The sequence below is a fragment of the Sminthopsis crassicaudata genome, chromosome 1 (genome assembly GCF_048593235.1).
Source record: "Sminthopsis crassicaudata isolate SCR6 chromosome 1, ASM4859323v1, whole genome shotgun sequence".
Classification (NCBI taxonomy): domain Eukaryota; kingdom Metazoa; phylum Chordata; class Mammalia; order Dasyuromorphia; family Dasyuridae; genus Sminthopsis; species Sminthopsis crassicaudata.
Genome location: NC_133617.1, coordinates 98,405,453 through 98,418,051, shown reverse-complemented (window position 1 = coordinate 98,418,051; position 12,599 = coordinate 98,405,453). Strand labels below are relative to the sequence as shown.

The 12,599-nt window shown below is 35.1% G+C and overlaps 1 protein-coding gene across 1 annotated transcript in view; it reads right to left on the bottom strand.

Moving 5' to 3' along the window:
- The window catches only part of HHLA1 (HHLA1 neighbor of OC90), a 58,158-nt gene extending 46,706 nt beyond the window's left edge, over positions 1–11,452 (bottom strand). The window contains exons 1-6 of the mRNA XM_074278049.1: positions 11,329–11,452; positions 11,134–11,217; positions 7,277–7,360; positions 5,337–5,393; positions 5,129–5,215; positions 788–1,042 (exon numbers count right to left, since the gene is read on the bottom strand). Coding sequence (XP_074134150.1) covers positions 788–1,042; positions 5,129–5,215; positions 5,337–5,393; positions 7,277–7,360; positions 11,134–11,217; positions 11,329–11,452 — 691 coding nt within the window. The remainder of the gene's footprint in view (positions 1–787; positions 1,043–5,128; positions 5,216–5,336; positions 5,394–7,276; positions 7,361–11,133; positions 11,218–11,328) is intronic.
- Positions 11,453–12,599: the final 1,147 nt, after the last annotated feature.

Sequence of the window (12,599 nt, the reverse complement as noted above, 5' to 3'; positions counted from 1 at the left end):
TTAAATATTCTTTCACTTAAATAATTTATTTCTACTTTTGTTAACTTTAGTATTTTTGTAGGTATTCATCTATGTTTTCTAAGTTGTCAGTTTATTTTCAGCAAAATTTCGACAGCTTCTTTTATTTCCTGATTTTGATATGAACAATTTAACTTTCCTCTCTCTTTAAAAATCAGACTAGCTAGATGTCTTATCTATAGTGGAGCTGTTCTGATTTATTGTTGTTGTTGTTGTTGTTTTTTTAATGTTGCATTTTCCATTCTTTGATTTGATCTTTTTGTAATTGTTGATCAAAGTTATAAAATTTCTTCTAAGTATTATTTTCATTGCATTTCATAAATTTTAGTATTTTGTCTCATTAATATTATTTTCTTTTAAAATATTTTTCAGGGTTTTTTTTAGAATTTATTTATTCACAACTTCTTTAAGATTAAGTTACTCATTTTCCAATTAATTTCTAATTCTTCCTCTAAGACCCCCTTTTGAATAAAATTTTAATTACACTATGATCAATAAATGATTATGTTTTTGCCTTACACATTTTCTGTGAATTTTCTCCCCCTAATAATGGTCAGTGTTTTTAAACATGCTGTGTGTGGCAGATGAGTATGTGGACTTCTTTCTATTCACTTAAATAATTCCTTATTAGGGACAGCTAGGTGGCGCAGTGGATAGAGTACCAGCCCTGAAGTCAGGAGGGGACCTGAGTTCAAATCTGAGATCAGACACTTAAAATTTCCTAGCTGTGTAACCCCTTTGCCTCAGGGGAAAAAAAAATCCTTATTACCTGTAGTTAGGTATGTATAGGATGAAATGTCTTGTGTCATCATGATCCTTGTAAGGGGAGAAAATCTATAAGGTGTTCTTGTGTATAGGGTCTCATCTTCATGTGAAGGTCCAGTTTGCATTAGGGAAGAAATTTTCATAGAGGAAATTCCAGATCCTTCCAATCTCATGGTTTGTGTCCATGATGGAAATTTTGTAGCCATTTCTTCAGGTTTTTTCAGAGACTCACTCTGAGCCCAGGTAGTCATTCTAGTGGCTGTAGAGAGACAAAAAAATATATACTCTGAAATGCATAACAGTTTTGATTTAAAAATCAGTATTGTCAGGAGACTGGAAGTTAAACAACATATATAATTTTTGTTGAGAAATAATGATGACTCATCTTTATATAGTACTTTGCTGTTCCAAAGTATTTTACATACATTAATTTCACTTATTTTCATGAGAAACTTTCAAAAATCAGAGTAGGCAAATTCCCAAAATTATAGATTTTTGAAAGAGACCTTAAAAGCCATATTTAACTGGATAGGATATTTAGAGCTATAGATCCTATTTAAAGAATTTTAGAAATAATTGTATAAGAGTTAGTTCATAAGATTTATTTAGAGCTTAAAAAGACCTCAGTGTCTATTGACAAATCCATTCATGTTACAGATGAGTAAGCTGAAGCTGAGAGACATTAAGTAACTTACTCAGAGTATCATATAGGACGTAAGTATCTGAAATGACATTTAAACTTAGGGCTGTCTAACTTCAAATTCAATGCCCTATTAACTTTTCAAAGGGAGTTTTTTTTTTTTTTTTTACATATATTATAATGAAACTACTTGTTTTTCTGTCTCTGTGTCTTTCTCTCCCCTTATCTTCATTCCTCCCTTCTTCCCTGCCCCCCCCTCTGTCTAGCTTCTTTTATTTTCTGATTTTGCTATGAACAATTTAACATTCCTCTCTCTTTAAAATCAGACTAGTTAGATGTCTAGCTATAGTGAAGCTGTTCTGATTTGTTGTTCTTTTTTTAATGTTGCACATTTCTTTCTTTCTTCCTTCCTTCCTTCCTTTCTTTCTTTCTTTCTTCCTTCCTTTCTTTCTTTCTTTCTTTCCTTCCTTCCTTCCTTCCTTCCTTCCTTCCTTCCTTCCTTCTTTCTTTCTTTCTTTCTTTCTTTCTTTCTTTCTTTCTTTCTTTCTTTCTTTCTTTCTTTCTTTCTTTCTTTCTTTCTTTCTTTCTTTCTTTCTTTCTTTCTTTCCTTCCTTCCTTCCTTCCTTCCTTCCTTCCTTCCTTCCTTCCTTCCTTCCTTCCTTCCTTCCTTCCTTCCTTCCTTCCTTCCTTCCTTCCTTCTTCCTTCCTTCCTTCCTTTCTTTCTTTCTTTCTTTCTTTCTTTCTTTCTTTCTTTCTTTCTTTCTTTCTTTCTTTCTTTCTTTCTTTCTTTCTTTCTTTCTTTCTTTCTTTCTTTCTTTCTTTTTCTTTCTTTCTTTCCTCCTTCCCTCCTTTCCTACTTCTCTCTCTTCCTTCTTTCCTTTTTCTTTCTTCCTGTCTTTCTTTTTTTCTCTTTCTTTCTTTCCTCTTCCATTCTGCCTCTCTCTGTGTCTCTATCTGTGAGTCTCTGTCTCTATTCCTTTCTTTCTCCCCCTCCATATACTCAATAAATAGTCATGATACTATGTAGGCAAAAAAGAAATTGAGTCTCAGGGGTGGGTTTGAAGCCATATCTTAACACCTTCTAGCCAAGTGATCTTTGTGAGTAGGAAGTGCCGAATCAAGATTATCTAGAATCTAGTGTTCTGTCCTTTAACTTCAGGCTTCTTGTGCATCCATGTTCATACCAAGGTGTGTTAGCAAATATTTAACAACCAGAAATAAAATGAACTCATCACCTTCTTTTATGTTTAATCTGCATTATTCATATTTTCTTTATCACTTTCTTTAAGTATAGGCATTTAAAAAGCAACAAATTAAGTCTGGATTTTTGGTGTTTGCTGATTTCCATGGCATAAGTGCTCACATTGAAAATTTTTAAATTGGCTTATTCAAGTTGGCTCCAGCACATGCCAAATGGATTCTATAAGTAGCTAGCTAAAAAAAAATTTGGGCAATATTTTAAGAAGAGAGCTAGCTGTAGAGACAGGGCATCTGGGTTAAAATTTGATTTGTGTGATCTTGAATCAATTCACCCTTCAGAGTCTCCATCCCTCCAAGTATAAAAAAAAAGCAAATCATTATGGCTTTCAGTTTTTAAGATACCTTTATCATATACCAATGCCATTTGCACTAAAAATAAATCTTTATTTTCAGTCCTCAGATTGACACAGGTAGCATTGCAATGGGAAGATTTTGCTGGGGTAAGGGGTATCAGGGGAAGATAGAACTTGGTTCTATTCATAGTTCTCCCATTAATTTTTTTGGATAAGTTTGTCCAAGCCAATTTTCCTTCCCCGAACCTCAGTTTCCTCATCTATGAAGTGAAGTAATTAGATTTGTTTATTTGTTTTTCTTATATTTCAGAAAGGACCAACGACATTACAGGAGGATGTCTTGACTTGAGCACGGATTAGGGTAAGTGAGCCAAGATCCAGTGGATGACTTTGGTATCCTTAACACTTGACCAGAACTCCAATTATTCTACAGTGTTTACTTTTTCTACTTTCATGGTTCTCAGAACACTGTTCTTGTCTGACCATTCCATAGAGGGAAGCTTTCACATGCTTGGGTTAGACATCCCTCTAACTAAAACAAACCAAAAACCCCCTATAGACTGGGATCTGAAAAAGCACACCATATTTAGCTGTTCTGGTTTCCAGCTTTGCCATAAATGTGATTTTAGACAAATCACAAATTTACATTTAAATTCCACCTCTAAAACTTACTAGTTGTGTGATTCTTATTCAGCATCTATTTCATTAACCATAAATCTCCCTCTGATTATCTGTAATTCTCAGAAATAAGGAAACCCTGCTATTATTATCTCCACCACTAGATGGCCCCTCTGCCTACTCTATAGAAAATGGCTCCATTGAAACTCTCCACTGGTTCCCTGGATTAGCTGCAAATTGACAAAGGAGTATGTTAGTGGGAAAGAGCAAAATGGAGATATAATTTAGGTTAAATCAGGTTAAGTAAAACAACAATCTGTATTTTTTTAACTGGATTGTATATTATCATTTTATGTGTATCGGTGTGTGTCTGTTCTAAATAGCTTGACCCAAAATCTTAAGAATTGTTTTAAGCTTCAGCAGTGTAAAATTGCCATGAAAGTAGATAAAGTACATAAAGATAAGATTTTTGGAACATTCTGTATACATCAGCAGTTTTAGAAGGATAGTTAGAAATCTCTAGATAATAATTTTAGAGATGGAAATTATTCCGACAGGGTAATCTCTTCCAACCTCCTCATAGATTTTAAGTGACCTGTCCAAAGAAGGTCATGAAGGTGGGAAGTAGGAGAGGCAGATTTCAAATGCTGGCTCCTCCAGCCTAATCAGGGATCTTTCCACTATATTGGGCCATGGTGATACTCTCCTGTGTCAGCTTGTCACAGGAAATATTTAATTGACCATAATGCTATTACTTAGGAAGCAGAACATGCCATGAGAGAGAATTGGTTTAAGACTTTACTTAGACAAAGGATCTGATGATTACAGTAGGACTTTTTAATAAAGCATTTTACCTTTAAGGTGATTCCTTCTACAGGTTGATGATCTAGATCTAGAATACATCTCAGAGGATCAAAACAGAGGATTATGCAGAGGATATGTATAAGATGTTTTAGATGTCATCTAGTGTATCCCCTTGGTTTTTCATGAAGACATTAAAGTCTAGAGAAGTTAGATGATATTACCAAAATATTAAGTAGAAAAACCATAGTTGGAACCCAAGAACTTTTAGCTAAATCAAAGAGGCTTTTTACTACAGCACATACAAAAGGCTGGCATCTGAGTTGAGATTTGAAGGATGGACAAGATTTGCTTAGAAAGGAAAGAGGAGGGCAATGTAAGTTGGAATTCAGAAACATCTTGGTTTAGCCCAACTCTCTCAGAATGAGCAGATATTCCTGTCCAGAAAGCTGGCCTCTTAAAAAGACTTTTCTGCTTTCCTGCCTATCTATCTGCTGTCTCCTGGCTTTTCTTCCTTTTCTGTCTACCTGCCTGTGTGTCTGCCGGTTTGCCTGTCTGTCTGTCCTGTCTGCCTGCTATCTGCTTGTCTGCCCTATTTGTGTATTTATCTATCTGCCTATCTCTCTGCCTTCCTGCCTGTCTTCCTCCCTCCCTGTGGTCTGTCTGCTTGCTTGTCTGCCCTGTTTATCTGCACTACCTACCCATATATCTATTTGTATTTTAATCCACTTACCCAGAACACCAGGCACATTACTGGTAAATGTGTAATTAATAACAGGGGATTTTTCCACCATTTCCCAGAAGTCAGAAAGATTTCTTCCTGCAGAAAAAGAAGAAAAACCTAATTGGGAAAAACAAAATTCCATCCCCCTAAAAGATTCTGCCAACTAGAGAGCAACATTTTATTTCTGGCATCTATAAGAAAAGATCAGCTGTCTCACCTGTTTTCCCTGTCATCACACAGATGTAGATGCAGTCAGACTCAGTGCTCTGACTCACTGAAAGACAAATGAATACATGCTGACAGCTTTGTAATTGCATCCATGTCACAATTTCTCTGCATAAATGAAAATTCCCAGACCTAGATGTTGAGGGACGTGTAATGCACAACATAAATCCAAAGTGTTTCAATGGCAATTGATACTGACAACTGGACATAATGAAACCTGATGTGAATTCTGAGGGACAAAACTCCCAGGACAGAACTAGGTAGTAGTACATGAGTATATCATGGTAGAGTAGAAAGAGAACTAGCTCCATAATCAGAGCATATGGGATCAGATTTTTTACTTTGAAGCTTACTGTGTGACTTCTGGACAAATCAATTTTTTTTTTTTTTTTTTACCACCTCTACATGCCTCTGTTTTCTTATCTTATATCAGTGGGACCGAATAACTCAAGGTTCTTCTGTCTCACTCTAAATCTATGATACTCTGCATATGTTAGGCCATTTGTTTCCTGTCAAATTGCTGACAATCCAGTTGCCTGGGAATTAATTAGATCAATCTTTTTAATAATCAGTTAATTTGTTATTCAAAAAAAGGAGCAAATCAAGGTATATTCCCTGCAGGCTCTCACATCCCCCAACCTAATGATTAACTAGGTAATATGTTATGTAAGATGAGAAACCAAACCAAACTTCAAATGTGCGCCTCAGCATATCATCATATCACTGACATAGGACAGACTCGTGATCATATTTCTCTATTAATAGTTCTAGGGAGTATGTCAGGTCCTATTATCTTTATTTTTACAGATGAGAATTTGTACATGGACACAAAAGTAATAAGCATCACAAAAAAGAATGCAGAGTCCACATTTTCTCTCTTCAAGACCATCTGTAAAACTTATTTTCTTATATGGCTCACAGAATGAAGCTACTGTGTTTGTATAATTACATCTGCAATATGACCCTCAAATCTATTTTAGCATTAACTGAAAGAGTCACATCTTTCTCTTTTGCCACCTATCTTCCTAATTATTAATTAGCTGACAGTAGCTGTGTAGTAGGATGGAGGAATGAAGGTCCAAGGAATAAGTTCACCAAGAATCAGTGATTTTCAAATGTCTTCATGTTCCCGGGGTTAGACCTTAATTGGCTAGTTACCCAAAACACAGACCAATTAGCTATATATGCATCTATACGTATAACACATATGTATATATAGATACACATACATATATGTGTGTATACATACATACATACATTTGAAGGCATCTATTTGGTGAAGAGAACAGAATACCAGGCTTGGAGTCAAGGAGACTCATTTTCTTGAGTTCAAATTTGTCCTCAGATACTTATTAGCTACGTGGCCCTAGGCAAGTCACTTAGCCCTATTTGCCTCAATTTCTCATCTGTAAAATGAGTTGGAAAAGAATAAGACAAACCACTCTGGTCTCATAAAGAGTTAGACATGACTGAAACAATAAATACATATATTGCTATATACTTATACATGTATAGCACAATATGGGTAATGATGGATTATTGTGTGTGGATTGTTGTTTCTGGATTCAAAAGAGGCAGAATAATAATATAGATAGAGGACTACACTTGGAGTCAGAAACATTTGGATTCAAATCCTGCCTTGGATAGTCCAGTGAAGCTTGGAAAGTCACTTAACAACTCTGGGCCTCAGGTTCCTCATATATAAAATGATCAACAGCCTAAAAGGGCTTCCCTTCCAGCTCTCAGTGAAGATGCTACCATTCCACGTTCCTACAATCCCAAGCTTTACTTATAGGCCAAGTGCTCCCTTTGAAACCTTTATTTGTTGAATGTAAAAACAGCAACAGGAAAAGGAGGAAAGTGGTGGCTGACTTATATGTACTCAGGGATGGCAAATCCCAAATCTGCCTTGGACTTTCATGACTAACCCACCTGAAAGAATGGAGGTCGATTTGAAAATTTCGGTGAGGTAGCTAGTGGAGTTCCCAATGATGTCAACTAGGAGAGCTGTAAAATCTAGAAGATGGAATAAAACAGGTTTGTAATCCTTATTTAGAAGCACATGAGAAAAAAAAAAACAAAAATTGTTTTCAGACTTATTTTTCACTTCTTTCTGAATTTCTCCTTTGCTCTAGTTTGAATTGTTTTTCTTATTGTGGACATTCCTTGGAAAGTGGAGATCAGGATCCTAGGGGGCCCAAGGTTTTAGGGCTTTTGGGATCTTTGAGGTTTATCATGATAGCTCTTCATAGCTGTCTATGATGTTTCAAGACAGAATGCTGCAGACTATTCCTCAGGACTTGGTTTATCTGGATTTAGATGCTGCCATGAAAGTACTGTTTGCTGCTTATTTCAATGGGTTTCCACATTCTGTGTCAATTTCTGATTACTATAGGGTTTTTCTTTACTTTTTCTTCCTCTGAATATGGAGTCCTGTGGATATGTGTCTCTGGTCTGTCTCTTATCAGGCTAGCTGGTGCTGGAGATGCTAAAAGAGAGTCTTTGCTCTTAAGGAGTTCACAGTCTATTGTATGAAGCAACATGCAAATGAATATGCATAAACCAGATATGTATAGGATAAATTGGAGATAATCAAGAGAAGGAAAGCATTGGAATTAAGGAGCAATAGAAAAGGCTCCAGTGCTGGATTTTCTGACAAGCCCCTTTTCCAGCTGCCCAAGGACTTCTTGTTGACTTTGTGTGTTTCTAGCATGGAATAAAGAATTTACTTTAGTTTCTCATCAGGTTTATTGATTGTTTTTTCAATCTGTTACTATTGTTAGGATTTTACTAGAGTAGGTGTGATGGCAGTTTGCTGCCATTCAGGTAGCCATCTTAACTACAATCTTTCCTTCTTTCTCATGGGGTTCAGCACCTGGTTAACCAGTTTCTTGCTGGTATATATGTCATCATCTCCTTGACCATCCTGTCCTCCCAGGTCATTAAATTTTGAAGGTTCCATGTTCTCAATTGAAATTGAATCATACCTCAGACTTTAACTGTTTTTATGATCAATGACAAAGAATTTCTGTCAGCTTCAGCTTCCTCATCTCTAAATCAGCGGGGATAGTGATGGCATTAACCTAATAGGATTGTTGTTAGGATCCATGGGGAATATATATATATATATATATATATATATATATATATATATATATATATATATATATACCTGTGTGTGTGTATACACACACATGTATTTGTACATATACAAACATATATATACAACATATATAATATATACATATCTATGTATACACATATATGTAATTTTTCAAATTTTTTAATGCTACAAAAATGTTAGCTATCCTTACTTGATTCATTTAGCCATATCTTTAATCTGACTATTACCTATGATTCAACTTGATTTAGAATCCTTAATTTCTGACTACAATCTCCTATCATTTCATCTTTCTTGACTTACTCCTGACAAAACTCACCAGGATCTTCAATAACCACAATTATTTATTAAGTACTTATTTTGGGCCAGGCACTGTGCTCAGAACTGGTGATACAAATAGAAGTAAAAAGAAAGACATTAATAGCCTTTTATCACTTTATATTCTAATAGGATAAGACAACACAATCAAAAGAACCTAGGTAGAGGGCAGCTGGTGTCAGTGGATGGAGCACTGTCAGCTGTGTGACCCTGGGCAAGACCCTTCATTCATTTTGCATCAGTTTCCCCATCTAAAGCTAAAGAAGCTATGAAGGAAATGGCAAACTGTTCCAGTATCTTTGCCAAGAAAATTCCAAATGGGATCATGAAGAGTTGAATATGACTAAAAATGACTAAACAAAAAAGGGAGAGGGGGAATGATACAGTTATCTCAGTGGGGAATATGGTGGAGAAAGAAATATAGAGATTCAGGGGAAAAGGCAGAGAAGAATGAAAAGAGTGAATATGTTTGATTTGGGAGGAGGGAGTGTATTTTTTAAAAGGGAGGTTCTAGGAAAAAATGATCAGTAAGAAGATACTACAAGGGTAAAGGGATCTTCCTGAATGAAAGGCTGCTAGAATATGATAGCAAGGATTCTGGGAGGAAATGATCACTCAAAAGAAAATGCTTCAGGAGTGGAAGGATTTTCCAGCATTCTAAGGCTGCTAGAATATAGTTGTGAAGACAAATTCTATGGGGAGAAAGTTTTCATTCTCTCTAGAACTCTATGTATTCACTTGGACTATGTTGTAGCTCCAAAATCTATTTTCTCCATATTTCCACTTACAAAATCTTTTTTTCTTCCTTTTAGCCTAGTAAGGTGCCACCTTCTCCAAGAAATCTTCTTTGATCTTTCCCAGGTTAATATATTCCTAGAGGATTTTGTGTACATCTTTCCATTGCCTTTACCTCACACTACACATCATTCCAATTCAACTTCTCTTATTATCTTAGGGAAACTTACTTTATCTTTGTGGGCCTCAGTTTGTGCAGCTGGGTGTTGCAGTGGATAAAGCATTAGGCTTGGAACCAAAAGGACTCATCTTCATGAATTCAAATTCAACCTTGGACAATGTACTATTATATACTAAGGAAAATCACTTAACCTTGTTTGTCTCAATTCTTCATTTACAAAATGAGATGAAGAAAGAAATGGTAAAAACCACTTCAGTATCTCTGCCAAGAAAACCATATATGAGGGTCATGGAGAGTTGAATCCAAGGAAAAATGACTTAGCAACAATAAAAAGAGGGAATAAACTGAATAACCTTTAAAATGAATTCTAGTCTTAAATCTTTGATCCTATTATCCTGCTTTATAGAATGCTTACCTTAATACTTGTCTCATCTTACCAGGACACTGTAAACCTCCTGGTGACCAAGGACTATGTCATGTTTCATTTATGTAATATCAGTACCTAGTATAATGTCTTGAATTTTGTTTTATTGTTGTTTTAAAAGTGGAAGTCCTCATCTACAAACACCTCATTAATGCAGATTATCAACTTTTGTCTATGCCTTATATTTTTAAAGAGTTATCTAGGGCACATTATTTACCCATGATGACTTAGCAAGTATCCATCAGATACAGAATTTGCAGAGGTAGAGTTTGAAATCTTTTTGATTAAAATGACATCCTTCTGTTTACTATTTCATGCTGCCTCTTGAATTGCCCAAATGTTTGTTGAATTGGATTTTTGATTGATTTTCCATACTCAAGGGCCTTTAGCTGGACCAGAACTATGGTTTATAAATCCCAAAGACTATAAGAGCTTTATAACTTATTTTAAATTCCTGGATGAAAAGTCATTGTAAGGAAATAGTTTTTCAAGTCAAAGGGAATTATTAGTCTCTGCTTGCCTAGCAACTGGGTATTATGTTATGAAGGTAGGATTCCACAATAGACTCCTAAAGGTCATAAGGGGAAAAACAGAAGCCATTAATATAGTAATTAAATATTAATTAAGAAAAGAAATTAATAGGATTTTGCCTTTGATAATATAGATGGAGAAGGCAAGCTCAATCAAGATTTTTATTTATTTTTTTTTTCTGTGAGAAGGTATATATTTACTATTACAATGGCCTTAAACTTTATATCTTTTCTTCAGATTCGTTGTTTTCTTTTTAAAAAAAATTTTTAATTTTTTTTTATTTTTTTATTCATTTTTCCAAATTATCCCCTCCCTCCCTCCACTCCCTCCCCCTGATGACAGGTAATCCCATACATTTTACATGTGTTACAATATAACCTAGATACAATATATTTGTGTAAATACCATTTCAAGATTTTTATTTTAAAGTTAATTTTAAAGTTAAGTTGGCTTCAATTTCTGTCGACAATCATACCCACCTGAGAGATCATTGGTCTGATTGTTTAAACAGTAGCAGTACCGTGTGGGGAACTTGGTGGCATCCATGATTTTCAGGTTAGAAACTGCAAAGAGAGAAAGTCAACATGTTGAAATATGATAGAAGCATCCGGCCTCATCCCAATCTTGTTTTTGCTCCCAGAAAGAAAGCACATTTCCCAACTGATGGTACCTACTGTTATAAATCACCACCGAAAACTTGTGGAAGGCAAATGAGCTGTGTGACGTTATGCTCAGCAAGGAGAAGAATTTTTTGCTGTCTGCTGGAGAAAAACAATACCTGAAGTCACTCAATAACATTTTGAACTCAGAATCTTTAATATTTGAAAAGAACATTGAATGTTCAATCCGGGGAACTCAAAGATCCTCTTAACAATTCCTTTTCATATGCAAGATGAGGAAATTGAGATTCAGAGAATTTGAGTAATTTGACCAAAGTTAAATGCCTCATTCTTTAGTGGTGGAATTGGGACTGAATCCCATGTTCAGGCACTATTTTGATATAGAATGCTGCTACTTTCCTGGATATTTTTCATGGATTTCTTTCCTCCTTCTCTATCAAATTCCATTTTTCCAAGGCCCAAGTCTAAGACTATTCAGTGTTCTAACATACAAACTATATGTTTTTTTAAGATTTTTCACGGAAAACTCAGGAAACCATTTGCTTCAATATCTTTGAGTAACAATATGGGCAAAATTGACCAAAACATTTTTCCAAATATCTTCAGTATTTAGACTATTGTACTGAGTACTTAAGGACAATTAGGTGGCTCAGTGGATAGAGCACTGGAGTCTGAAAGACCTAAATTCAAATTCAACTTCAGACACTTACAAGCTGTGTGAGCTTAGACAAGGCCCTTAACCCTGTTTACCTCATTTGTCAAATGAGCTGTAAGAGGAAATGGAAAACCACTCTAGCATCTTTGTTAAGAAAACCCCAAATGAGGGGACAAAGAGTTAAACACAACTAAAATGACTGAACAACACTGAATACTGACAGGAAAATTTCTAAGGAACACACTATCATGGGAAAAAGTAAGGGAACAATAAATTATCACATTCAGACTATGTACTAGGTCCTGGGCGAAGTACTTTATAAATATTATCTCATTTTTCCTCATGGGAAGACAAACTAAAATGCACTTACACAGGAATTCAAATAACAAGAATTAAATAAATAACAAAAGTATCAAAATAGATATATGGATGGACATTAAGAGCAACCTAGATAATAAACTCCTTGATTTCAGGAACTGAATTTTCTTATCCTCTCTGTACCTTAAACAATGCTTATTAGAGGTCCGGTTAACATTTGCTGAATATAGAACTTAGATAATTGGGATGTCTAGAACTAGGTGAGATTCATTGAAGAAAATACAGCAAAGTCTTCTATACTCAATAGCCTGACAATTGGAATTCTTAATTAATTGGCATTTTCTCTAAACTA